The following is a 27,055-nucleotide window of genomic DNA, read 5'->3' as shown; positions in this document are numbered from 1 at the left end:
GGGCGGGAGAGCGTCACTCCATGTGGGGCCTCAGCCCTCATTCATCATAACCTTGGCTTCCTCTGCTTTGTATCGCAGGAGTTATTGCCGAGAAGAGATCCAGGCTCTTCAATGGGGACACAAAGACTTAATAATGCCTTCCTACGACACATAAATGGGATTCATCCTGTCATCTGGCACTAAATCCATGTTTTATTTCAAATAAAGGAATTTCCCTTTTGATATGAAGCCATTATTTACACTTTTCTACCTTTTGTTTCAACTGTAAATGCATGAGGAACTGCTCTGGAGTGCCAGTTACTAAAGTGAGCTTGATCTCTTTGTTACTCAGGATTATTTTCATCATTTTCGTTTGTCTGAAAATAAAGGAAAAAAATGTTCAAATAGCCCAATGTGATGTCTTTAAATAGCTTGTTTTGTCCGACCCTGTGTCGAGAATACAAGTATGTTCAATGTTTAAGGATGTAAAACAAAGAACAGAAGCAAATCCTTACATTGCTGCTGGCACGGCTGAAGACTTCTAGTCTTTTTGTGTCTTAAAAAAGTGCTGCATAGAAAAACATGCAACACTAAGTCTTCCCTAGGTATGGTATCAGAAAGGTGCCCTGTCAGTCCTTCCGTTAAATGTTGGAAAAAAAGTGAAAAGTACCAAACGTAATTTCCCTTTCACCTCCGCTTGATTTATTCAACCTACAGGGCAAATTTCAGATATATTTAGTTGATGATGGTATAAAACAGAGATAACAAGCAAATCCTCACATTTGAGGATGTAAAACTTCAATGATTCAGCAGTTATAACAGTAAGTGTAAATACTGACTTCTTCAGTTCAGTTTTGAACCACTGAAATTCCAATGAGTCACATCAGTCATAGAGGAAAGTAGTTGGTACAATCAGGGCCCAAAGGGGCGTATGAATACTGAAGTGGGATGCCAATCCGCTGGTACCAATCAGACTCCAGCGTAAGAAGATTCTCCTCAGTGAAAGTGATGGCTCTATTAGCTCAGAGATAAGTAGAGCTGTCTGCCATTATCGTCAACCACACAACACACGCTAAAAATAGCCAAATGAAGGAGCGACTCTCCTGACGTCCACAATAAATCCACTCCTTGGATCACCAGAACCGTATCCATCCCCACCCCACCCCCCACCCCCCGAGAGGAATCTAAGCACAATCTGTAAAGTAAGCTGTATTTTCCATTATGCGGTGACATGCTATTACAAGCACATTCATTCATTGTGTTTCTCCACCCAAATGCAGCCATGCAGAGACAGCTCGTAGACTTAAACCCATTTCACGAGGCAGAATGTCAAACAGCTGTGGTTCGGGGGAAGAGGCAAGAAAGTATTTCTGCCTCGCCATCAAGCCTTTTTATCCATGAAGAGTGTCTCGGTTCTTGGCTTTTGATACTCAAAAGGCTGAGTGAGTGTGATAATGAAAAATCCAAAAAGCAATTTTATGATTTAATTTCAAGAGCCCCCCCCGTCCCCCCCGTTGGTTTCATTTAACATCTCTGCAACAAAATGCAAACTAATGTCACTTCTTTATTTATATATTCTTATTTGAATAAATGTGCTCCATTAGACACCGAAAACCACTTGTGGTGATTTACATAACTTTGCACACAGTCCTGTCCTCGGTGTTTTCGTATGACCTAGTCCGGCTCTGTGTCTATCCGGCTGTCCTTGCAGCCTCGGGCTCTGCTGCAGCTGATGGCATTGTCCTTACGGGCAGACAAGCCACGCAGACAAAGCTCAATCAGGACAACTTCCTCTTGGTTTCTGGAGAGGAGGGGGGCACGGGGCCTTACTGGACTTTCACAGATAACAAAAGGCAACCCAGACTGACTTCGGCAAGTAGTCAGACCCCTTCACTTTCTCATTTTCCGTCTGCTGTATAGGCTTAATTCAAACTTGACCAAAGTTGTATTTTTCCACCTTTAGCTTTTGTTAAGTACCCCATTATGACAACGCTGAAAAAAAAAAAGGCAGAATATTTTTTAACATACCTAAGCAGACTCCTAATCCAGTGCCACAGCGAAGCAACACTGTCAGCAGTTCCTGATTTACGTCATCTTGGGTGTGCCGCAACCAGCTTAGCACACCTGTATGTGTGCGGTGCCAATCTCCTTCTTCATTGCACATGTACTCCAGCTCTGACACATTGTCTAAGAAGCGTTCTAAAACTGTGATCTTTCATTTAATTCACTATTTAAAAAAAAAAAAAAAAAAAAAAAAAAAAGGCTTCAAATCTGGGCTTGACTGGGCCACTCAAAGTCAACCAGAGACTTATCAAAAAGCTGCTGCAGCAATTTCTATACCTTTGCCGATCCGAGAGGTGAATCCTTGCCCAATTCTGAGGTAACGTATCCTCAGGGGACAATTTATCTGTATTTTTCCCAGTTCGTTGTCTCTCTCTGTCCTGACCTGTCTGCCAGTCTCAGGAGCCGAGAAGCATGATGCTACAATTACCTTGCTTTGCTCTAGATACGGTACAATCCAGGTGGCCAGTCTCTGGTTTTTGCCAGACGCAGTGCTTGGCAATCAAGCCAAAGAGTTATATTTTTGTCTCATCAGACTAGAAATTTTCCTCCTCTCATGCGCAGAATGATCTGTACCATCTGGCAATGTCTGAGCAGCTTTTTTTTTTTTTTTTTCAAGTCTTTTACCAAAGCGTGGCTTCCCTCTAGCCAAAGGCCTGATTGTTTGATGGAGCGCTGCAGGGATAGTTGTCTCCCTCGCTGGCTCTCCATCACTTCAGAGGTCCTCTGAAGTTCAGTTACGATGGTTACTTGTTTTTTTTTTTTTCTCGCCCGACTCCTTCATTTGGTCAGACAGACAGCTTTAGCAACAGTCATCTCCCATTACTGTGTCCCAGGGATGGAGCGGAGTTGGCTACTGCAAATGTTAGTAATCTATATCTACCTATAAATGCTTTTGTCCCGGTCTCTAGTTAGTTCCATGCCTCAACACAATGCCATCACAGAGGTGTACAGAGAACTTCTCGGACTTAGTAGTTTGGTTTTTACAGGTGTGGGCTTTTCAAAAACACTGCATCCTACATTTCCCAAAATGCAATCAGTAGCATCTTTAGTAAGTAAGTGCCTGTGTCTTTCAAACACCAGACCCCCGGTTCGACCTCCAGCAGGCTTTCTGTTCGACTGCAAGACATAGAAATGTGTATAAAGTGAAAGGGTTCTGAATGCTTCCCATTACCATCATCCACTGAACACAACATTTCTATTGTCAAACATTTCATATGTAATACTTTTCAGAATCTAATAATACTGTGTGAGACTAGTTAAGAAAGAATGACACTTTTCTGACGACAATTTTGTTTTGTTTTCTACTGTAACCAAGAAACAGCTACAAATAGGCCTTTGAGGGGAGATAATGCTGACATGAGTCACAGTAACCTTTGACCCCCCCAGCTTGCCGGTCAGCGGTCAGGCTTCTGTGAGTTCAGCATATGATAGCATGACTTCACACTCCTCCGCTGAGCGGACAGTGTGAGGAGGGAGAGTTCATCCTGATGAAGACACTCAGCTAATGACTGCGCAAAGGAGCCAGCATGAGTTGACAGCGGGACATTAAGGAGAGTTAATAAATGAACTTTTCTCAGAAGTGAGCTGCTGACGAACAAAGCCTTGCAGGAGCGGACTCTGTGGCTCATGACATGCTTTCAAACAATCTTCTGAAGAATAACAACGCAGGCTTTTCTCTAAACTTTTTTAAAGTCGCCTTCAGCGCATGAAAAACAATACAACCCCTGCACCAAGTTACCTGTAGAACAGGAAGTGATGCAATAAACTCCAGCTTCAGACTCTTTTTTTTTTCATTAGTCCTATCAAAACACAATTAGTAACCCGTCTCTTCTGTCTCTAGCTGGCACTTTTACTGTGGGATCCAGTCCTGTTATCAGCCAAATGGATTGTTTTGTTTGAGGCACACCAACCATATCTGTGGGCGGTTTCCACTTGACAGTTTGACTCTCACTTTAAGGCCATTTCAGAGACCCAAGGGCACGCCAATGTGCTGATAAACTCATCCGTCAGTTTGCTGTTCCGACTCCTGTGAGTGCAGTTCATATTGATTTGATCTGATGAACACGATAGCCTCATTAAAATCTAATTTGGCGGACCGTCTCAGAAGTCTGCCATCACAGGGTTAAGTGTAGAGCAACGGATGAAGCTCGATCATCAGCATCCTAATCCAAATAATGGCCTTGGCGTGGACTTAAAACGCTTTGAAAATGCATGGATTGAAATGGGCAGGGACCAGTCAGACAGCTGGATGGCGGAAATAATCAAACATGAGGCGGACTTTTCAGGACAAGAGCTGAGAATCGTTCCTTTCAAGGAAAACGCCGTTTTAACTGACCACTGTGAATCACAGAGGTCTGGTCAACTGACAGCAGAGAAAAAAATAAAAAAAAGCACAGAGAGGATGAATGAGTCGACAGGCACAGGATGACAATGACTTTCCAGAAATCACTCACACCTCCAGACATGCAATTTATGCCTCTCCCATTGTTAAAACATTGTGAAAACAGTCTTTTGCACTGGAAATAACCACTAAAAAAGCCCATGCAAACCTTTAATCCAGCAACAAAATATGGATCTATCAACAAATCATATCTTTTTACAACAAAAATGGGCTATGGGTTATGTCTGCAAAGGTTTACTTGCCCAGATTTCAACTGACTGAGGAAAGACTTGCATTGAAATGTACTTGGGGTTGTCCAAGTAACTGTTTCCACTTGCAAGAAGGCCTCTCCAGTAAGGTTGCTCTGAGTAAACACATGCTTATGCTTTATTAGAAGAGCAATTTTAACTACAAATGACAAAATAAATGATAGATGCAAGTGTATTTGAATGTCCTGGTTCTTCAAACAGGAAATAACAGTATAAAAGCGGTGATCTTGATAACTGGCATAAGAAAATGAAGTAAAAAATCCAGACAAGACTCTTACCTTGTTATCTATGTGACTCCATGGTGTTGTTGTGGCTGCAGGATTTCTGAAGATGGCTTGATTATGGAGTGCAAGTTATCTCAGATGAACGACAGGGAGAGCGGAAAAATCCCAACAGATGCAGAGCAAATCTTCCCAAAACAGTGGGTTGGTATCCGGAAACTGCGCTCTGTACTGAAGCGCAGAAATTACAAATACCGGCTGTATTCAGGCATTGAAATCTTCTCCTCTGCCAGGTGCATAATCCAGAGCTCACGGTCGCGTTTACATGTGTTTCAGAGTAAAGTTTTTTCACCCTGCGCTTCGCTTGTCTCCACACACACTACAGAGAGGAGCTGAGTTTCTCCCCTGGAGCTGCGCCTCTGATGTCAGCAACAACGTGAGCTCCAGGAAGTGGTGACGCTCTCCGGTGGTGCGTTTCCAAGGCAGCGGCGTTTAAAACTGTAGGGAGTACTGCCCCCCCGTGGACACCTGGAGCAAGTGCAACATCTGACCCCGGGGGGGTATCTGTTGTGTATTCTACTCATTTACATTTTCTGCAGACTTGATATGATACTGACACATCTGGAAAACCTCATATATTTACAGTATATACATACAACATATGTTCAAACACAAAGAAAAATATATTGCACCACTTTTAGTCCATCTATTTAGCCTTTCTTAGCAGTAGGCTACATAAATGCTTTATGGCACACTATAAAGTGGCTGTGAATAATTATACAATAAGTGGAAGCTGGTGTGAAAAAAGATGATGAATGCTAACATAGTACATAGTTGTAATAATAAATAAAATACATCTTCAAAGGAGAAGTTATCATTTTTGACCAATTCTGTACATTACTTGATGCTTAAAATGTCCTTATAGCCACTCATGACTACATTTTAGTGTCATACTAATCATAGGTATATCAAATGTCCATATAATGCTTATAAATGACAAATAGGGGGCTATATAAATAAAAAGTGTTACAGTATAAGTTCACAGTCTTCTAGGATTTACTTAACAAAAAGCACAAACCATCCAGAAAACAACCATCCTGGCTGTTGATGGCCTGAGGACAGCCATACTGGGGGAAAAAATGTAAGGGCCTCTTTAGCAAAGCTAGAAAAATGAGTGTATATTGTGCTTTAATGGTGGCAGTGCTGGTAGATGATGATTGTCACCTGATGAACCATTCTGTATCTTCCCTCAGCTATTAAAGTTAGAAGTTCTGTATAAACATGTTTATTCTGCAGCATGTGTCCATGTATGTGTTGGCCCCTGTGGCAGCCTTTTCTCAGGTTGATCATTAGTGCTTCACACAGTGATAAGCAGTTCTCATTAGCGCACAGTAGTAACTGTGACTGTCTTCAGTCAACAGACAGGAGCTCCTCTTGGTTACAGGCCTTCTTAAACATAGTAGGGAAAAAGCTAAATGGCTCAGTAATTACTCAGTCCTAACAGAGCGACCACCAAAACATTTCCTTCCTTTACACTGTCCGAAGGAGCCATTAGGAAGTTGGGCCTCGCTTGTGGGTAAGACACGCTTAACATCTGTAAACATCTGCAATATTTGGACACCCAGTCCTTATTTTCCTGGCAGCGCGAGGAGCGTGTTGTGTTCAATCAGCAGGCACGTCAACGTGCGCTCCACACTAATGGGCCATGACAGTGAAAAAACACCAAACAAATGCAGCAGTGTATTGAAAGGCAGGGAATTTGAAAGTGGTATGATTTATGTCACTACACATCATAACAGTTTTCTGGTCGCTTGTCAGACTGCTGAACCTTTGCAAATGTAGGCTGGAAAAGAGGAAACCTGTGTACCAAAGGTATTCATAATGGGCACTAAAAATACAACCCTGGGCAGTGATATCTCCTGTTTTCAGCACATTAGACCAGACTATCAGAATAACAAATGCTCCACTGACCTTGGTCCCAGCATCGCTCTCTTCAGATTAGTTCTGCACAGCACTGTTTTATTGTGATCAGACATGCCCTTGCTGTGTGTAAGACTTCTTGACTGCAATGAATATCAATTGGACATTTGCATCTCTCTGTGGATTTGCAATGCTCGTAGATGCCTGTACAGCTGAACTGTGCTTTAGACGAACACCACAGGCAGCTGTTATGAACAATAACAACCTATGTGTGTGTGTGTGTGTGTGTGTGTGTGCTTGAGTGAGTGAGCATGCATGTGTGTGTGCGTGTGTGTTTCTTGTAGGTTTTGCAGCATCATCTCAGAGAATGCCTCAGAGAGATTTAGGGTCTCCAGAGAAAAGCAGGATGACTTTGCTTGTCATTTTTTATGAAAAGCAATCAAACTGCTTTTTCACATTGTGTAAATGGGTATCAGGAGTTTTTCCTCCATCTAAACCATTATTTTGTGATGACATTTATCTGTTTGTCTGACTGTCTGAAAATAAAACTTCATACTAACCACATACGCACCCGTTCGAGTTCTGTATATAGAAACTCTAATTAGATTGTGAAGCACATTGCTGCATTAATTTGTATGTTTACAAGGAAGAAACAGTAACTTTGGTCATTCTAATGGATAAAATTCCTTTAAACAAAAAATAACCCACTTTAATTAATGGCGTTTCTATTAGCACCAGTCATGAGTTATGTGAATTCAAGTAGGCCTAAATGGAGCTACAGCAGGTATTTCTCCAGTAGAAATGCTGGAACTGGCAACTGAGTTAATCTCATACATACATTATGTCTGAACTCTATCCAGCTGAGGGGTGTGCAGGTCAGCAGTTGAGGCTTTTGTTTTGTCAACCTCAGTCCTGAAAACCGGTGCAGTGTTTGGAATCCCCCCTAAAATTATGTTATGTGTATTGAAGCAGCCTTTGTGTGTGTGAGTGTGCTCGTTCACATTCTTGTGCATATCCTTCTGGCAGTCTTTTTTTAATCTTTTCTAAAAGGGGCTTCTAGAAAAAATCCATTCCCCACTCAGGGTGATCTGCGGCTGGTATTGAGTTACTGGAAATCAATAAGGCCTTTAGCAATCAGGTGAGCTCCACAAGAAAACCTAAAAATACTGGGGAATTGATTTTTTTTTTTTTTACAGATCAAACTCACATTAAATGATGGATTTCCTATTCAGCAGACCGTGGGCAAGTCTGGGATTCCCAGTAGAGGAGCCATTGCTCTGGGTCATCCTCTCGACTGCCCGTCAGGGGACAACTGCTCAGCAAGGATACGCACAGAGGCAGAGGGTTTTTGTCAACAGAACTGCTGCTCATTTCTTGGAAAAGTACAAGACTCATTTGATAAAACTCCAATAAAAAAATGCACAAACAGGCTTTCCTGGAATCCATGTCCGGCAGTTTCCTCTTCTAAAATGTCTCTAGGGCATATCACATGATGTACATGTGCACTGGGACTAGAATAGGAACTGGAGCTGTCTTGGATTTATGTTTTCTAGGAGAAGACATCAAATCAGGATCAATGGAGAATGATTTGAAACATCACTAAATAAAAGAGATCTATCGTGAGATAGAGAAACTGCATTGTCTACACATCATCACATCATAGCAGCGCTTAATAGCAGAAATCCTTCAGTGATGTGCAAAGACACAAGTTTGAGTTACTACAATTCAGTTAAGGTCTTATATTGTATATCTACTGTATATAACATCTACTGTGTATTAAGTCTCGACACATATTTAGGTCATGTGATTGAGACTTCACAAGTTGTTCTTTGTATTTATTTACAATCTTACAAAAGGAATATGAATAGGTTGATTTAAGGAGAGTAAGTTAAACAGCAGGTGGTTACAGGAACATCTAATTAGACCTGTACGCTTCAACTAACGATCCTGTTCCCTGGAGCTGCAGAGTGAGGGGGGTCTTCATCAGAAGAGACTGGATTACCACTCTGGCTCTGAACTCTCTGTCCTCACTACAACAGAGAATAAAGGGAAGACATCAGAAAAGAACTTGTATAATCCCCATGTACACATTGTACTGTAATAGTTTTCTGTTGTTTGTTACCTGGGAGTGAAGCTGATCTGTAGACACTGGCTGCAGCTGCTGACATGGAGTTCCTTGGACCTGAGAAGCCCAAAGTCTGGTGTGACTCTGAACACACGAGGATCCCCTTCATCTGACTCTACAGGCATATACATAAACATGGATGCAGACAAAGGAATATCAGTGGTGTAAATTATCATAGAGATTTTCTTGGCAATATCATTATTATTGCATAATAACAGAAGGAAATCGTTTAATCTTAAACTCTTTCATTATATTGAACTGACTTTGGAAAGGCGGTAGACCAAATACAAGTAATAACTGGCAGTCCAAAGTATGGTATATGTAACAACAGCACATAATTGCAGCTAGTATAGCCTAAATTTGAAGACCTAAACAAACCGGAGTAAAAGAGCTTAATGTGAATGCAAACAAAATGCAGAAAGCAGCGCAGTGGTTACCTATAATTGATTCCCAGTATATGTGGGCTCCATGACTGTAGAGGTTTACTTCTATTATCTCCGTCTCCCCCACGTAGCAAAACCCAAAGTTGATCGTGTGGGCGGACAGACACAGAGTAGGAAGATCCAGATAGGCACAGAGGGGCACGGTCTGATCGGAGCAGAGAGGAAATCTCAACTTTGTCAGGTCGAATATTTTGCAACTACTTTATACACTACTTTCTGCAGTGGAGATTCATTACAGTCTCTGACCTGCATGGTGTTGTTGCTGTAGCGAATCAGAAGGTTTTGCAGGAACCTCAGTTTCCTCTTCCCACTTGCATCATGGATCAGCGTCACCCCAGGAGGGACTTCCTCATCCGTCTGGTCCCCGTGGTCCAGAAGAGGCAGAGAGCAGTGGAAGGCCACTTTCACCTGGTATTCACACACAATAGTAACAAGGTAACAGCTGTAGCTTCTATATTCTTTACTTTTTATATATCTATATTTTATTCAGCCCAGGAGTCCCCTCTCCTCATCAAACCTGCATGCTCTTTTGTGGTTGCAGCACCAGAGAGTGATTGTCACCAGTTGGCGGGTTGCTGGAGGTGCTGGTCCAGGCTCGAGACCGGGGCTTGAGCACTATAAATGGAGGCTCAGTCCCCAGTCTGAAGTGTAGGGACATCTCTGAGGTGTTTTTCAGCTGAAGTGTCTGTGTGATGTCAAATTCCTGCACTACCAGCTGTGGAACAAATCAACCACTGAGCATGACTGATCAGAAATACTGTACACCATTGGGACTAATACCTCATACGTGCATTCAGTATGCCATAGCGCTGTTAATTAGTGTTGTAGATTTCTCAGACTGACCTCCTTCTCCGATTCTGCCCTCAGTAAATCACCAGCCGAAGCATGAAACTTCAGCACCCCATCGTCCTCTTCCATCTGCACTAACAGCCTGCAGCAACAGGGAGCCAAGAGGAAGATATGCAACTTAATCAGACCACCCCTGAGCTGCTTTTGCCTAACCTCAGCTGATTTTTAATTTAGGAAGCATAAATTGAGTTGGATGCATCTGGGGTTTTGGGGACATAAATAGTATGATTGTAATTGCTTACACTGCAGGCTTAACGGCTGCTAGTAGATCCACCCTGACAGGCTCCAAATCCAAACCCTGAGCTCTTCCAACTTTCCCCGGGACACAAGCAGCCATCTGTAAACACACACAACAGTACGAGGGAATTTAGAGTGCTGTAGAGTGATGTACTGTTTGCCTTTTCCAGGTTTTAAAACTGAAAGATACTTTTTTTTATATTAATTTAGCATTTTACCTTGGAGTCTAGACTCATGAAGCCCAGAGCTAAACCGACACATCTGGACTCACAGGCTGAACCGGAAAGAGTCAAAGGCGTGAAAGATACATGGGTTGTGCTGCTGCTCTTTGCTGGAATCACCTTGAAATACACCCGAGAAAGGAAATACATCATTACTGATTGATAGCGGCGTTTTGTAAATGTATGTAGCCATAATCTCATAAACATACTATTTGCTGAGGCGTGATGCAGAAGGGGTAATCTGAGAGGTTGCCCACATGAGGTCGGATATGGACAGAGAAGAGTTTTTTCTTTGCAGGAAGGGGATAAAGACAGGTTTCCTTTTCATCACAGTCATCTTTGTTTATATATTCCTCCTCTTCCATGTCCTGAACTCAATAGGAGAAAGACAATTTGAGCCAGCTAAAGAATAAAACAGACCATGTGGGCCTAGTTACTGGCATTGTAGCCATACGAATTTCCCAGAGGCAACATCATAAAAATCATTAAAGTTTATGTTTGTGTGTCTGTGCTGTGGTTTTAAATGATCTCACAGCCTTGCTTTGGAGGGAGGTGCTCGTTCCATCAGAGCCTGGAGTGTGAGTCCTTTCCCAGGCTGGTTGAATGTTCCCATCAGGAAGCCTTATTGCTCCACTCATCATCTCATTGCCATCAGCGTCTTTGACTGGGAAGGCGTCTCCATATGCCACCACAACATCCACCAATTTACGGTCATTCTGATCTATGTTATATGTCTCCCAGTCCATGCGAATATCTGGCAGCAAATAAAGATTTAGATTAAATAACTTTATTAACCCCTAAAAGCCAAGGTGACAAAATCCACCGTTTCCAGTCTTAATGCTAAACTTTTTGACAAATGTGTTAATACTGTTCCTATTGTTGCAGTTACTGTTAACCTAACAGACGGGCTGCTAGACAGCAGACAGCCAGAATGTTTTAATGATTATACTTACCAGACATGGTGGGATTGTTGATGCGAAGAGAACGAGACACTGTGTCACCTCCAGATGCATGAGTGCCAAATCTAATGAAGTAAAAAGCAAAAGACATTTGATACTGCTAAAATGATTTAAAGTCATCGTCAAATAAACACAAATAATGGGGGATTTAATTGGAGAAATTGACAGGGGCACAGACTGTATGATTGGCCCCTGTTTCTGGTCATCTGGTCGGGGGCCGGTCATCTGGAAGTAGAGCGGACATCCTTTCACTGTCATTTGCATGGGAATGAGCCGGGGCTCAAGGTCCCCCACCTGCAGGAGGGAAATCAGATTTCGACATTATTCATCAGTCCACAACAAAATCAAGAGAACACATATATGAAAACTACGAAGACAACATCATACTTTGCATATGAGATGATCTCTGTATTCCCCCCACATGTCAGTGTAGGCGGTCACATCCACAGTCTGGGTCTCAAATGGTCCCAGCGTCCCTGTGTTTGGCAGGACGAAGAAAGCTGCACCTTTTCCATGAGCCAGCAGGCTGCTCACAAACTCTGACAATGGACAAAGAAATCAAGAATCACACATAGTAGTGTTGGAAACAAAATACTGCCTGAGTCTAAAAGGAATATAAATGATAATAATAAAAATCAAAAGCATACCCTCATGTGCTCTTTCATCTACTTTCTTAGCTTGGACGGAGTGAAGCGGCTTTCTAACGTATGTGAATCTACGATTAAGATGCAGGCTGCGTCACATGTACAGTACAGCGAAGTCACTCTTTGTTGCATTATTAACTGTATGTCAGTGAGCTAGCTGCCTTACCTTTTCCCTGACTGGTTACTTGGCTTCGAGGCATGGCAGGTGAAATACTCTGCCTCTATGGTGAAAGTGGCAGGGACACTAGTTTGATTGGTTATCAGTAGCTGCTTTGTGATGGCTCTCTTCAAAACGACATCACCTCCGAAATCGAGTACCAGTGTTGAGGGGCTCTCATCATCTGGGGTAGAGCTAAAAACAAAGAACAGTGATAATATTTCAAATGGTAATGTATGAGTGCAATTGACTAACTAAACACTTACAGTGTATGATATGAAGTAATGCAGCTGTGTGGGGGAGGGGTTTAGCTAGTAGGTTTTAAGCCAAAGTAACTACCAGACACTTGGCAGTGAGTAAGACACACTGAGTTTCTTGGTTTTGGAAGCCAGGATGCCAAGAACAAGAGGAGAGTTCATCCCCTGGACCTCACAGAGAGCAGCCACCTCAGTCAGCTCCAGCTGGACAGAGAAGCAGGAGGAGGATGAGAAAACATCACATATCCCCCACACATCACATATCACATATAGAAAACATCACATAACAATTAGGCTCTTTGGTGTTTAGTCTTGAGGGTTTCTGGTGTGTTAACAACTTGTGCAGACTGGTACTTACATCTGTGTGAGAGGTAAAATTAACTGTGATCTCCTTGCTGGCATTAGGTCCCAGAGTACCAGAGGGAGGCTCAAAACTGGCTGTACACAGTGAAGCCTGTTTACCCTGCAGCTGAGCCTGGTGGAGAAAAAGACATCCTGATTTTAGTCAGTTGTACATCCTTATACTATACTATACAAAATATGAACTGCAAACATGCATAAAGGTAAGGGCTTTGTTCCTTTCATGATTTTAAACTAACAGTCATTCTTCGCACAGGTGATAAGATGATAAAAAAAAGTAGTGCAGCATACCATCCATGTGAAGTTTGAAGGAAGCAGCGTCTGGTTGAAAAGAGTGACAGCGCCCTTGGCAGGAACTCCAATGTAGAGTTCAGAGAGGAGCAGCTCACAGTTCAGCAGACACACCTGAGGAGACTGCACATCTGCTCGCACTGACAGGTGACTGCAAGTACCGCACAGGTAGTGTTACTTGTTATCAACAGGACACTGTCACTGAGAAACATCATTAAAGCTCTGTAATATTGTTGTCCCCCCTGCCCCACCCTTAATATATAGGTTAGGTAAAAAAAAATCAATGTCTCCTCATGATAAATCTTAAGGAGAAGAATCATAGAGTTTTATATAACCGTGCATCCTTACCATCCTGTTCCATTCTCCACCTTCAGCTCCAACTCTGTTTCAAGTTGCTGGGAGAAACGTGGTCTGATGGACACATCCACACTGCAAGAGGCCAAGGGGGGCAGCACACCTCTGCATGGCTCCACTAATATCTAAACACCAGTACAGATTATTAAGTGAAAAAGTACACATTAAAATCCATGTAATCTTATTACGGGTATAATAAGGCATTAGTCCACTGTACCTGTGGGTCTTGGTGCTTTTGTTGACTGTCCTCAATTGTCCAGGAGGCCTCCAGCTGGATGTTGTTGGTGAGGAGCAGGGTGGTCTGCACCTGCTCCCCAAGCCTCATGAGTCCAAAGTCCACACTGGGCACACTGAGGGTCACTATGGGACCCTATCCAAAAACAAATGATGAGCATAAAAAGGGTCACAGCTCACAGAGATTACTATGCAACAACATATAGTGAAATTTCACAACTCTTATTGTGAAACTTGAAGATTTTAGCCATGACTTGAGTCACTAATTTCGTGATGATGTTAAGGTTTATTCTTGCCTTGAAGGAGACTTCCACAGCCAAGGTGACGGGCTCATGGCGATGCTCTATGTGACAAACCAGACTGGTCACAACCCTCTCTGGTTTCCCTCCAGTCACAATTAGATCAAAATCAAAGCACTCATTCTCCTCTGGACACAAATCCAAACAATCAGTCAATAAAACAACAAATCAAACAACTTGCATTAATGTTTACAATTTACAATATACAAAATCAAGTGAGCTTAATTGGAAGGGAATTTGTTTTGATGCTATTACATTGTATTGTGTGACACACCTATTCTGCCAGTAGAGGGCTCTACTTCCATTATGTGGCTGCTGCTGTTCATCCTTTCCCACTGGAAAAAGATGAAGGTCTTGCTGTGGTTCCACATCTGATATACATAACACATAGAAAACACCATTTCTAACTGTAATACTGGCAGACAATGGTTTGATAGAAATCAAACATCTGACAGTGACTTTAATAACCTTGAACCGCCTGTGGGTGGTTGTGCAAATAAAAATCTCTCCAGGGATTACGACAGCGTACGGCTCAAGCAGGACCTGGTATGGCTCTGTTGACCCCTTGACCTCTATCTCCATGACGATGACATCGCTCACCTTGGAGCCAGCGCGCACAGGCTGAAGGGCACTAGATTTCCCACACACACACAGACACAATATAAAGTATGCTGAAGGAGCTTCTGTTTAGACGTTGGAGTTCTTTGTAGTGATGCCCTTATGCTGTTGTTTTTGCATATGAATATTTACAGTACACAGAACTCTAACACTGTAAATACGAAGAACTTTACCTGTTTTCACTGGGCTCGGGTGGCAGCTGTGGGACATCCCTCAGGACTAAGTGACAGACACTGTGGTAGTCCTTCAACTTAAGAAAGCACAAACATTTTCAATAATATATGAGAGAAGTGTAGCTTTTAAACAGGATATTAAAAATGTAAGAAATACAGCCTTCTTTAAGCATTACTAGTGATAAAATAACCCCATGATTCTTGTTTTCTTTTACGGTTTACATGTCCTTTATACCTCTTTGGGACAGAAGGTAAAAAGGAACTCATGGTCCTGGCAGGGGGCCAGAAGGCCTGTTAGGGGGCTAACATGGAAAGCATCATCTGTGGCCAGGTGGAACTGGATATGGGAAGGCACAGGGGTTTCCCCTGGAAGCAGAGGGTGCAGGTTGGGCTTCAAGATCTGCCAGTGGAAAGGCAGCTCCAAGTGGCTTCATCCCCACGGAAAGAGAGAGAGAACAAGATATATAATTTGATGTTTAATGCTCTCTGAAGAGAAACTTTTTTTTCTGCTCAAGTTCAGTGACAGTTAATCAGTACTTAGTTATTTACTCAAGGACACTTTCACAACTATGTGAATGCTGCCAACACTGGGACGGAAATCCCAGCACTCCAGTTTAGGAGTGGTCTCCCTACACACCATGTAATCTTGTGGCCAATAAGAGCATGGATGATGTCTTTTTTTGTTGTGGCGAGACGTTAGAATCAAACAATTAAATAAATACAATACTGTTTTGCTATTTCACAATTTGTATTGATGATATATGAAGATGTAAAGCTTACACATTATTTCTAATGATGAGTTTTTTCTGTTGCACGGAGTGAGGGTTACATGGGCTGAAATGGACAAAGTGGTCTGCAGTGAGGTCATGCACTTCCCCAATCACAGGAGGTTCCTTCTCCCCAGATACAGACACTAGCTCAAGAGCAATCAGCTGGCCCTCCCCTGGAAAACACAAATATATCAAAGAAGTATATTTAACCTTAAACTAGAGGAACTTTAAATCATTGCTTATTTGGAAGCAAATCACACAAAAAAAAAACTGTACTGATCACTGGAAAGATTCACCTTCAATGGAAATGTCTTTCACCTGGCAGTTGTCACAGACAACAGTGAAAACCTGACAGCTCCTCTCAGCAGCATTGGGAAAGAAAACCACCTACAAACCCACACACACACATATAATACTGTGTAAATCTGAAACACACTCAGAGCTGCATAGAAGTGAAACTTGTGCCTCAAAAACTGAGACTGAGATAGCTTTCAGTCATTTTTAGTTAGTGCTAACAGTTGTTAACTTAAATAAAATATGTTTCTGGAGTATTGTAGCTACATATTGTAGTTGCATCTGAATTTAAACTTGACCCAATAACTGACCCACCTCCACTACAGTGGCTTCTCCTGGCTGCAGGACAAAAAGAGACGGGCTGACTGCAAAGGGTGGCTGCTCAGAAAAATATGTTCTGGCCACAGGCTGCATAAAGAAAAAAGGGAACCTGTCAAGAACAAGAAAGTTGACTTGTCCACAATAAAGGTTACTGATACAGTTGTTATGAGTCATATTTTTACCCTGAGGTTCGAGGCTGGCCACTGGTTCTTTGGGATTATGCAGAACGTCCCGCTGCTGAGTCCAACATTTTGGCACAGAAACTCGACAAACTTCACTCCTCCAATCAAACAGTAACCACAGTCCAGAACTCTTGGCACTACAACAATAATTAGGGAGAAATATATCAACAATGCATGACCAAAATACACTGATGAGCAAAACAACGAGGTATGGTTGGTAGATTGTATGTATGAGACTCACAGGTGAGTATTGGAGGGGGTCGTGCGGCTGCGATGGGCACCACAAGCAGGTCCTCAGCTTGGGTCTCCACCACTAAGAAATCCTCATATTCTGCCAGGGAGTCTGGAGCAAACCGCACCATGTACTTACAGCTCATCCCAGGGGCAACAACGCCACCCTCACCAGGGAATCTCCCTGCCAAAACATACCTGCACATCAAACCTTTTCTTACAGTAAACTTGTCTAACTCTGCATTCCCTTGTGTGCAACATATGTTTCAATCATGTTGTTTGTTATAGCGGGTGGTGCTAGGATTCACATACAGAATTGCAAATAAAAGCCAAAAACCACCAACTGGTGGTTTTTCCAGAGATTTCTGACTGTATTTGTCAAGACTTTGTCGCATTCTTTTTTGATACAGTTTTGACACAGTTAATGATGTCTCCTCTACATTGGGTACAAGGAGGCTGAGCCTGTATAATCCAATCGGAACAAAAATGAAGAGTTCACCCAGGCCAATGGAGAAGTAAGGAGTGGTTGGAGGGATGACTCGGACATGACGGCTCGAGGAAGTCAAGTTTTTCAGCTCCAGTGTTGTCTAAGACAGGACAGGACATATTACCGTGCATCATCTCATAGTAAAAGATGCTGAAGTCTTGGATGTTCTGAATTCTTGGCACTGATGTGTAAGGCTGTGTAAGTCACTGAAACTTCTGAAACATACCTCATAAACATGTCCCACACTGTAGTCAGTAAAAACCACCACTGACGGTTTTGCTAGGAAGACTGGGACAGGATCATCAGTGGAGCTTTCAGACAGAGAGAGCACAAACAAAACAACACCTGAGTATTCTGTGTGTTCTCAGCAGAAACAGTCTCACAGGAAGTGGTGAGCTAGGTGACAAGCTGCCAGCATAAAAGCCTTCAAAACCACAAAGCAAATGTTTCAGACTTGTGTTCGGATCCAAGCTCGAGCTGCACTAATATCACAAAAAGCAGTTCTTATTAAAAACTACTTCAAACCAAGGCCCTGAGTCTAACTGCTGTCCCAGTAATGTACACTGTGTGCATTTTAAGCAGAAATGAAAATGGAGTCACGCACATATACACAAATACAAACCTGATGTCCTATGCCATTACAAAGTAAAACCAAAAGTGCTGACAAAAATTAACTAAACCATGCATATGTACATTCGATTTATGTTAATTCATATATTTCACAAAGAAGCAAAGTACTGCACTCATGTGGTATATCCCACAATTAGTTGTGACTAACAGTATTTGTATTCACAAGCAAAACATGAGGTGCAGAGTTGTTTGCATTGAGGTAAAGGGCACTTGTGTTTGCAGCTAATATTGAAGAGGGATTGTCTGAGCTAAATTTATTGTATTCCGTCAACTAACCCCTAACCCATACATGATTTTCACGTGACCCACTGTGTCAGTACCCTGCTTTTTTATAGTTGTTGCCCTGTGACAAAATGATAAGTCAGCACATTCCAGGTACCTTTGCTCCTCCACCCCTTTCCTCTCATGTTCTGTCTTCACCACTTTGGACCTAGGCTGGATGAGGGACATGCCGCCCCGCTGTGCATTTGGAGGAAGGAAGTGAGGATTGCGTAGGAAATTGTGTTGAGCTTTCAGTTTCTGAAGTTTCTGCAACGCCTCTGCCTTATCCTTTGCACTTGGCTCCCCCTTCCACTTTGGTCTGGGTTTGGTTTGATTTGGCTTCTGAAACACATGGAGTGTTATGGACAGAATTTAATAATGATTTATATCCCACATTTATAGTACATTGATGTAATTACAACTCCCTCCTTCCCAGAGGAACTCAGGCTTGCCAGATCAGAATTATCGTTAACGTCATTTTCAAAACTCAGAAGAACGCCTTTTAATCAAGTTTAATTTAATTTTTTATGTGCTGTAACGTCCCTGTTGTCTCTTTTGTTGTTAAAATCTTTTGTTTCAGTGGTTTATCTACTCTTTTCACTGTCTTCACTAGGATGTTTTAATTGTATTTAGAAATAAAAATTATATTGCATAAATTCATACAGTAAATTATTCAGTATTAAGGATTAAGTATCACTCTTGCTAGCTCCGTCATATCTAAAGGATATTAGCTACTTATTCCTCACCTCTTTGGGAGTCTTCTTCCTCTTTGGGGTATCTGAGCTGGACTTGAAAGTCAGGCTGAGATCTGACTCGTTCATTTCTAATACAATCTTTTCTGGACTGGGAATCAGTGTATAACCATCATCCTGAGGCTCCTTGGACACATGCATGGCGTAGGCAAGGGTGGGTTTGGCAGGATTTGATTTTACTGACAAGAAAAGGATAAGTGTAATAGTGAGTGAAGACACATTCATAAATAATTTTAGATTTAAGGAATTTAGGAGGATATCAAAGAGGGTCAGGTACCTCCTGCTGGTGCTCCAACTCGTGGTTTTTGTGTAGGTAAGTAGTCCTGGGGGGAAATCAGGTTGTTCATTTTGAGAAGGTCTTCGTCTAAGCACCAGGAAAATTCTGAGTTGACAGTGGTTGCAGCCCGAGCTCTTGCCTGAATTATATGACTCTCAAGCTTGTCTGCCTCCTTTATACAATGGCTGTATTCAGAATGAGCCTATGTGATGGAGGAAGAAAAAAATCAAATAATAATGATACTAATTATTTTAATAGTACTCCTAACACTGAATTATGAAGCATACAGATCAGTTTGGCATTGTTACTGACAGTGTTAGGTTACCTGTTGAAGCTCTTCAACATATTTGTCATGGTAGCTGCTTTGTCCACTCTTTGTCTTGATAAGGTTGGACAAAGTGTCTTTCCCGATGCTGTCTTTTGTGTACAGGTCCTTGAAAATGCTTGCTAACACGTGAGAAATGTCCTAAAATTCAACAGGGACGAGGCAGCTTTAAAATAGCAGTGATTTCCATGATGTTAAGTGTGAAAAGGCTATTGTGCATCCTACCTGTGATTTTCCTGAGGCGGGTCTGTGACTGCTCACAGACGGGCTCGTCCCTGGTTCTTGAAGCATAGCTGACACAGTAGTTTCCATTTAGCTAATGCTAAATGTTTAACTTGCTAAACAGCTAACCTAGCGTTAGCAGGGTAACCTTGAAATAACTTGGTTTATGACCACGTAAAAGTCAACGTCAAACCCATACATGTAGCGCGTTAGCAAGACGTTAAAAAACAAACGTATAGCCTTTACCATAATGTAAATTAAATCCTCAGCTGCTTGTTGCTTGTTAGCAGGGTTTGTGTACATGTGGTTGCCATAGCAACAACCAAAGGTCTCAGGCAAGAACGAAATCGCAGGAAGACTTGTGCCCCTCCCAAAGACACAAACATTAAGAAAAAATAGTTTTATCATGTTTATTTTTTAGTGTAGTTTGTTTTTATATAACTATAGCTGTTTTGTATTTGAGAGAACATAGTCCAGTTGCCTAAATTTGTATGTTTTCGGCACAGTTACTCCAATATATCATATCAATCATAAATTCAAAGACAATTTTAATTGTCCCATGTGTTATATATTCACAACTAATCGAATATTAATTAATGCATCTAATTTAATCAGTCAGCAATTTGGGTGTGATATAAGCAGCTATTTCATATGTAAAGCTAATGCAGTCTCTGTTGCACCAAACAGTACAGGACATTTTATACTTCATTTATTTTCTGTCTGGCATCAAAGAATCCCACCTACAATGTATTTAAATTAGAGGAAAGAATATGGCCTGTGAAGGAGGCAGTTTATGGGAAGTATGCAAATAAGCAATATAACATTTTGTCTTCATTTGATCAACTTAGTGAATCATCAAAGAGATATTCAATAAATTCATTACCAGCAGTTGCAATAACTGATCACTAGTTCTAAAGGATTCAATCACGTTTTTCAGTCGATGTTAACAATTTGAATCAATGTAGGCCTATTATTCACAACCTCGGGAGAATAGATGCAACACTTTTATTAAACAATCACACATACATAATGTTCTGTCACATGAGGTGTGGCCTTGTCCCTGTTACCCAAGTGATTCATTTCCATTAAGCTACATAGAAAGGATAGCTGGCTGTTCTTGCATAATGCAGAAGTACAAACAGGTACTGAAAAGGTTCATAGCAGATCAGGTTTCACCATATTGTGTCATACAAAGTGTTTTCAAAGCTTCATGGAGCCCAGGCAAAGACAAAAAAAGAGCAGTTGCTGTGGAAAAAACAATCCTAATGAAATATAACAATCAAGAGTTTAAGAGGTCAAGATTCCAAATTCACCCAAAACAAACTCTTTGGCTGTGTTGATCAGCTCATGTAGCGCTCAAGTGGGATTCTCAAAGAGGCGATTGTTGAACTCACTTTGTAGCTCCTCGTGGTTCGACAGACAGAGCAGTTTTTTTTTTTTTCACAAGACTTGCCCCAGCACGAGAGTTCATAGGACAGAAGAGGCTGGCAGACACTGATAATAGAGAGGCACAAAGAGGGATCTGTCTAAGCCCTCAGATATGACATTCTAACAATGAACAGCAACCAATGCACAAACACTATTCACCCATTATTTCATATTAGTGACATAAAAAAAAAAAGGTTCGGTCCAGATGAGATGGGATAGGCATGCATGATAAATAACACCTGCTGCGCTGTGTTCAGCTTTGATTTGTTTCTTTTGCTCATATTTCTGTGCTTGAAACAACACTGTGCTGAAATGTCTGTTGAGGATTGATGCCTTGAGCCGCTGTCAGTAGGCCTTCATCCTATAAAGACCTCAAGCATTACAGTAATGATGGCTACAGACATGGTGTGATGTGGAGTGATGATACATCCAACATTAACTATGTGGTGTAGGGGAGAAAAGGTGGAGGGAAGAGGCAGGCAGGAACGCACACAGCACTGTAAATGGCAGGTCTGTACCAGACTGGGACAACACCCTGAATAAATCAAAATACACTCTAGAGGCTAATAATCTACATAAAATTACAAAACAACATCAGATTAATGCACGTTTAAAAAAGAGTCAATACAGAACAATCTTATCAAGGTTTAGTCCTTGTGCATGTGTTTATTTTTGTCTGTGTTGGTGGAATTCCATCCAAAGGTGTAGTTTCCACTGGCAGGGAGCTGAATGAAAGTCATGAGAGAGTGGTGTACTTGTCAGACTGGTGTTGCAGTGGGTGTGGGCTGAGGGCGCATATAAGAGCCTGATGGGCTGGCATTAACTGTGCACTGTGTGGGTCGGCTCAGAGGGGGACACAGATTGGATTTTTCCCTACATAGGACAAACAGACGAGCTTTATGGTGGTGATAATTCCCATCATATAACTGAGAGTGTTCTGGACGAGAAGAGGACTTTATCCCTGGTGCATGGTGATTTATTTTGACTGAAATCAGAATGGAGGCAAATGGCACAGCTGGGAAGTTTGGTGAGTGGTGACTTACAGATTTACTGTCTAATTACTATCTGTATTAAAGAGCTCACATGCTGTAATGTTTCCATCTATGTCCTAGGGTGTCATTTCTGGGCTGGATTGAAAACTCCACTTTATGTTGGAAAAATTGTTTGACCGGCTTTTATCTTCATGGCACGATATAATCTGTTTATAAACTACTTGTGGTTTCGTCGTCGGAGAAATGCTTCCCGATTTTATGATCTATGCTGCTTTTTGTTTTCCTATAAATTAAATTTTTATGTTGATGTTCAGGGTGGGGTGAATGGTTTTGTCTGGTGACATATTTCCGTTGCTAGGACAATGTCACATTTCATACAGCAGGAGAGAAGTATGTTGGTTTCACAATCTCATGCTTCACTGTAATTTATAACCACATGCATGTGGCCTGTGTTGCCTGCTGATGATCGGTGACAGATTTAAAAGGACAGGGTGGATCCGTGTTATAACGTATCTATAAGGACACTGAAACATTTGATGTCCAATTAAATTAAAGTTTCAAGCGCGGGGCAATCCAATCACAACTACATTTTTATATACTTCTTATCATAGGGTGGCGCTAATTCACAGCTCAGTAGTTCTGTAAGGATTCAATAACATGTAAAGTTATATACTATTGATTTTAATGGAGTGTGGAAAAAGACAGAGTAGCAGATCCAGCCGAGCCCATATAGAAAAAAGAAATGTGTGTTAACTAAAAGCTGCTGCATAACAACACAGTGCAACATGTAGCCAATTTAAAGCCATAATGTCGCTTATTATGTCTTTGATTTTCCTGGAAAAACAACTAAATAATCATAATTGGAATGAGACTTCTCCTTTCTGCAAGGATCTAAAACAGACAGTGACTAAAATACCTGAATCACCACTGGAACCAATCAGAAGTGTCCCAACCCAGTGGTATTAAGACGTATCAACACCAATAAGATTTTGAGGTTGAAGGTGGAACTAAATTACCAGATACCAGACTTTTTCGCCATAGTGTTAAAAGTCCTACCCAGAGTGTGCACAGCTGGTCGGTCGCCGCCGCAGGGAACAGCGGCTATAACACAGCAACAGATGAGTTTAGACCCGCCCCACGAGGGGAGAACTACGTGGTGCCTGCTTCTCCTCCACACCGAGCACAGATTTAACACCAACTGGATATTTTACTCCTTTTTTTAACTGCAAAAAAAAAAAAAAAAAGTTAGTCCATAATGTCTTGTTTACATAAACGTCCAAAAAGGACAACCTCCGAGGAGCTGGCTTTCCAGGAGCAGGTGAAAAAAGTTGCACAGGAGAATGGAAAACGCCTAGGTAAGTCCCCAAAAGGTGCAAATGTGGCGGAGCTTGGGTCCAAAGCAGAGTGGCGCGCGCTCTGATTATTTTGCCAACATTATCAGGAGCACGCGCACACACACACATAAACACACCCGCATATACCCACAATGTTTAGATAACGTCGACTTTGGAAGATCTTATCTTTATATCTTTAACATATGTCAGTGATCTTATGTAATCTGAGGATAAAACGCATGTTTGTGTTGTTGGGACGTAACGTGTATATTTGACTGTAAAGGGGCTTTATGGATGCTTCCTCATTGCCTGGAGCGTTGCATTCTTCCTTCTTTCTGCCAGAATGACAACTCAGAGGAGGCTTTGGCTCGTGGGGTTGTTGTGGTGCTGTTGATAAATGTCACGACATACCCTTTTCTGTGATTCAAACGAAGGGACAAACACAGAAAGGCGATTTTACGTGAAAGAAGACGCACTCTCTTGTGGCTTTGTCGCGTGTAACACAGTGGCAGTTTCATTTATTAGTCATCTTGAAAGAGAAGGCACAACAGGGCAATGAAGTGCAAAAGGGAAAATAATACACAGTGAGTGTTGCTATGACAATGGAACATGTGAGGGAAATTCATTCTTCCCTTATTTCATCATTTGATAATATACAACCTGTTGCACCTTGTTTGGTTTGGTCTTTTTAAATAGCGTTCATAAATGGGACGTGAAAAGTTTCTTCAAATCTCAAACCACACTTATTATCATGTTGTACTCAAAGACTCCCTCTCCCTCCCTCTGTGAACCCATATCATTAACTCGTACCTCCAAGGCATCACTCTTTACCTTAATTCTTGACCCCTTCTTGCCCCAGCTTGCCTCACAGAGGGTGTATGCTCTACAATATAGTTTCAAGATCATTTCTGATCCAGTCTTGCATCTGAAACTGATGACCCTGCCAAAAAAAAAAAAGAAAGGTCATCTGATTCTCATCAGTTACAGAATGACTCACGTTTATGATTTGGGAAATGTTAAGAATCATTAACTATTTATTTGTGGCTGACTGGTCACTCTTTGTAAGAGAACAGTCAGCCACAACATATCGAAACTACAGTGAGGTAGACTATATGAAAAAGGAGATGATAGGCAAGTAGGAGCTGCAACTTCGTGTAAAGGGAGTTTAAGCTCCCAGCAGAAAGCCTGACTGGGCAGAGGCGGGGTTGAAGCTCTGGAGTTGCCTTACCCAGCCCTCCGCCCTGCCTGCAGACAGGCCAGAGACTCATAAACAGCCTCTGTGAGTTTGTGGTGCGACCTAGGGGGAAAAGAAATGTCTGTAATGTTGTGGCTCTGCCCACGACCCTGACACAGTCCCAAATGAGTGAATGTATTTATCCCCAGTTGCCCTTTGCACACTGAGAGGACATCAGTCACTCTCATTTCTCTCTCATGACTCTCATGTCGCAGAGTGCTCTGTATTCCATTTTACTTGTGTGAGTCAAAAAGATATGTGTAAAAAGTTCAGTCCCACCCATCTACACTGACAAACACATTAGCATTACCTTACTTTTGTACAAGTGGAAAACAAATAAACTAAACATTGTACTGCCAACACTGTCCTTGTGGCTTCATGTAGTGTTGAACATGAATCATGAATCATGCTTTCAGCAAATCTCACACACACCCTTCGCAGAAAGCCATAATCAGCAAATTGCTTCACTTGAGTTATAAAACACTGTCTCTGTGAACTGGTTTGAAGCTCAGCTGGGAGGCAAAACAATTCAGTCCTGACCACCTTATAATACAGTTATTGTAAATTTCTGCAGAGATAAAGTAGGTAGAGCTAAATTAGGGTTCTTAGTGGACTTTAGGTGGTGCTGTGTGTCCTTGAAAGAAAAGGCTCTCAGCCTCAAGACCATTGGTTTTTAATAAAGACATAAAACGCTTACAGATGTACACCTTCATTTTTATTTATTTTTTTGTTGGAGACTATTTTCAGCTGCGTATTTGGTGTGTTAATGAGTATTTCTGGCAACAGGGCGGTATTATGTCGGGTGACTCATCATAAACTACTGTGCCCAAGTTCATTGAGAGGGAACTTGCCAGTCGATTGCAACGCAGCGGCTCACTGATGTATTTTTAACAGTCGGCACAGAAACAGTTTATCAGGCTTTGGCTACACAAACTATACTTATACATATGATCAATGAAATGTTGGTTTTGTAGGTTGATAATAGGAAAAATCTCACCACACTTTTCTATTGAAGTACCAACCCCTAACTTTTCTCCATAGTGACAGTCCTTGCTACATCTGACACAGTGCGTCAACCGAATTTATAAAAATCGTGTGCGACTCTCCCTTTTGTCCCCGCTCCCGCAGGTTTGGAGGGGGATCCGGATCTCCAGTTCCTGCTGATCGGCGGGGAGCTGATCAAGATCCGCTCCAGCACCTGGAAGAAGAACCGTCTCTTCAAACTGCAAGAAGACTGCAAGACCTTGTGGCACGAGTCCCACAAAATGTTCAAGAAATATCACACCTGTGAGTGTCATCTTCCACCGGGGTCCTCTCTGTGTCTTTTTTGACCTGCACATAATTTTTCTATTATCCTGTCAACTTGGAGCTCTCCTTTCAGATCTTAACAATAGCTTTTTGCCTTAAGACACAACACACCCCTCAAATCCTTCTAGTAGTAGAGAATATATGAGAGGAAGTGGGGGAATGGAAACAACTCACACAGATAATGTATGCGGCCAAAGACAGTCTGGAAAATGCTAGTTTGAATCCTGACTATGTTTTTCCAAGTGTGTTGAGAGAGATTTATTTTTCTGTGATTTCTGGTTCAGTGATCCACTGTCAGGGTGTGATAATATATAAGTCCCTGGTGCCTCTGGTTGCTCTGATTTCCCTCCCATCCGACGGCTGCTGCTACCAGTCCTGTTAACCTCTGCCCCGAGCCTGAGCCTTGAACAAACACTGGAAGACAGAGCAGCGCGTCTTATAGTCGCCACACAGACACAACAGACACAGACACAGGGGATGTGATCAAGCAGTGAGTTAACGGTGATGTGCCAAAACTGTTTTTTTTGTTTTCAACATGACCACACTTGCTTAGAGATGGGCCTTAAGTTCACAGGCATTTCCTTGTTTACGGAAAATAAGCTACGTGTTTTTATTGCTTTCCTGTGGGCTTTAGCAAGCCACAATTACCACTCTGCTCTAAAGTGCTTTGGCATAAGGTAAGAGAGTGTGGGAGGGCGGCACGTATTGTCTAACCAGTTTTTGTATAAGATTTATCTGTTGCTCGGCCTTACTGAAGCATTTTATCAAAGCAAACAAAACAAAGTTTATGGTATAAGTTTAGCCTTTTATCCGTGAGCAGTTATAGGACATATTCTCATTCAGTTTTTCTCCATGTCGTAAATCTATATTATAAAAATGACAGGATGTCTATTGGATGTTTGCCTCCGTGCTGGAAGAGGGATCCATTTCCTGTTTTTCCCTACCTTTTTTTT

General features: G+C 41.9%; 3 protein-coding genes across 4 annotated transcripts in view; 1 reads left to right on the top strand and 2 right to left on the bottom strand.

The window, feature by feature from the left end:
* The window catches only part of map3k22 (mitogen-activated protein kinase kinase kinase 22), a 38,430-nt gene extending 33,110 nt beyond the window's left edge, over positions 1-5,320 (bottom strand). The window contains exon 1 of the mRNA XM_023407919.2: positions 4,971-5,320. The gene's annotated coding sequence lies outside the window, so the exon portion shown is untranslated. The remainder of the gene's footprint in view (positions 1-4,970) is intronic.
* Positions 5,321-8,655: 3,335 nt separating this feature from the next.
* dlec1 (DLEC1 cilia and flagella associated protein) lies at positions 8,656-22,046 on the bottom strand. Its single transcript, XM_023407910.2, has 37 exons — positions 19,810-22,046; positions 19,585-19,725; positions 19,260-19,461; positions 18,977-19,161; positions 18,349-18,572; positions 17,566-17,650; positions 17,352-17,439; positions 16,863-17,036; positions 16,622-16,758; positions 16,434-16,526; positions 16,121-16,211; positions 15,835-15,997; positions 15,290-15,482; positions 15,055-15,131; positions 14,732-14,894; positions 14,538-14,634; positions 14,261-14,391; positions 13,948-14,100; positions 13,725-13,855; positions 13,377-13,527; positions 13,084-13,200; positions 12,808-12,929; positions 12,478-12,663; positions 12,315-12,382; positions 12,055-12,206; positions 11,846-11,961; positions 11,662-11,732; positions 11,242-11,462; positions 10,918-11,076; positions 10,706-10,828; positions 10,493-10,587; positions 10,245-10,332; positions 9,919-10,116; positions 9,648-9,809; positions 9,396-9,546; positions 8,956-9,073; positions 8,656-8,863 (listed from the first exon to the last, which is right to left on the bottom strand). Exons 1-37 carry the CDS (start codon positions 19,894-19,896, stop codon positions 8,749-8,751), a joined length of 5,028 nt encoding a protein of 1,675 aa, XP_023263678.1. The 5' UTR covers positions 19,897-22,046; the 3' UTR covers positions 8,656-8,748.
* Positions 22,047-22,090: 44 nt separating this feature from the next.
* The window catches only part of plcd1a (phospholipase C, delta 1a), a 15,590-nt gene continuing 10,625 nt past the window's right edge, over positions 22,091-27,055 (top strand). The window contains exons 1-2 of one of the 2 annotated variants that reach the window (XM_023407915.2): positions 22,091-22,261; positions 25,923-26,081. In XM_023407915.2, coding sequence (XP_023263683.1) covers positions 22,231-22,261; positions 25,923-26,081 — 190 coding nt within the window. In that variant the 5' untranslated portion in view covers positions 22,091-22,230. Of the gene's footprint in view, positions 22,262-23,348; positions 23,582-25,922; positions 26,082-27,055 lie in introns of those variants that run through there. The other variant, XM_023407914.2, reaches the window with a different exon arrangement.

Source organism: Seriola lalandi, unplaced genomic scaffold (assembly GCF_002814215.2).
Source record: "Seriola lalandi dorsalis isolate HSWRI2012SDOR001 ecotype SW California unplaced genomic scaffold, Sedor1 jcf7180002054351, whole genome shotgun sequence".
Lineage (NCBI taxonomy): Eukaryota > Metazoa > Chordata > Actinopteri > Carangiformes > Carangidae > Seriola > Seriola lalandi.
The sequence above is the reverse complement of the archived record's forward strand: the minus strand, read 5'-3'. Positions and strand labels throughout refer to the sequence as shown.

Excerpts from the sequence above, each read along its gene's own strand:
- dlec1 (XM_023407910.2), bottom strand. The coding sequence starts at position 19,896 with ATGGAAACTACTGTGTCAGCTATGCTTCAAGAACCAGGGACGAGCCCG. Across the intron at positions 14,635-14,731 it reads CCACCCACAGGCGGTTCAAG|ATGTGGAACCACAGCAAGAC; the intron begins GTTATTAAAGTC and ends TATGTATATCAG. Across the intron at positions 9,547-9,647 it reads ACAGCAACAACACCATGCAG|ACCGTGCCCCTCTGTGCCTA; the intron begins GTCAGAGACTGT and ends TGCTCCGATCAG.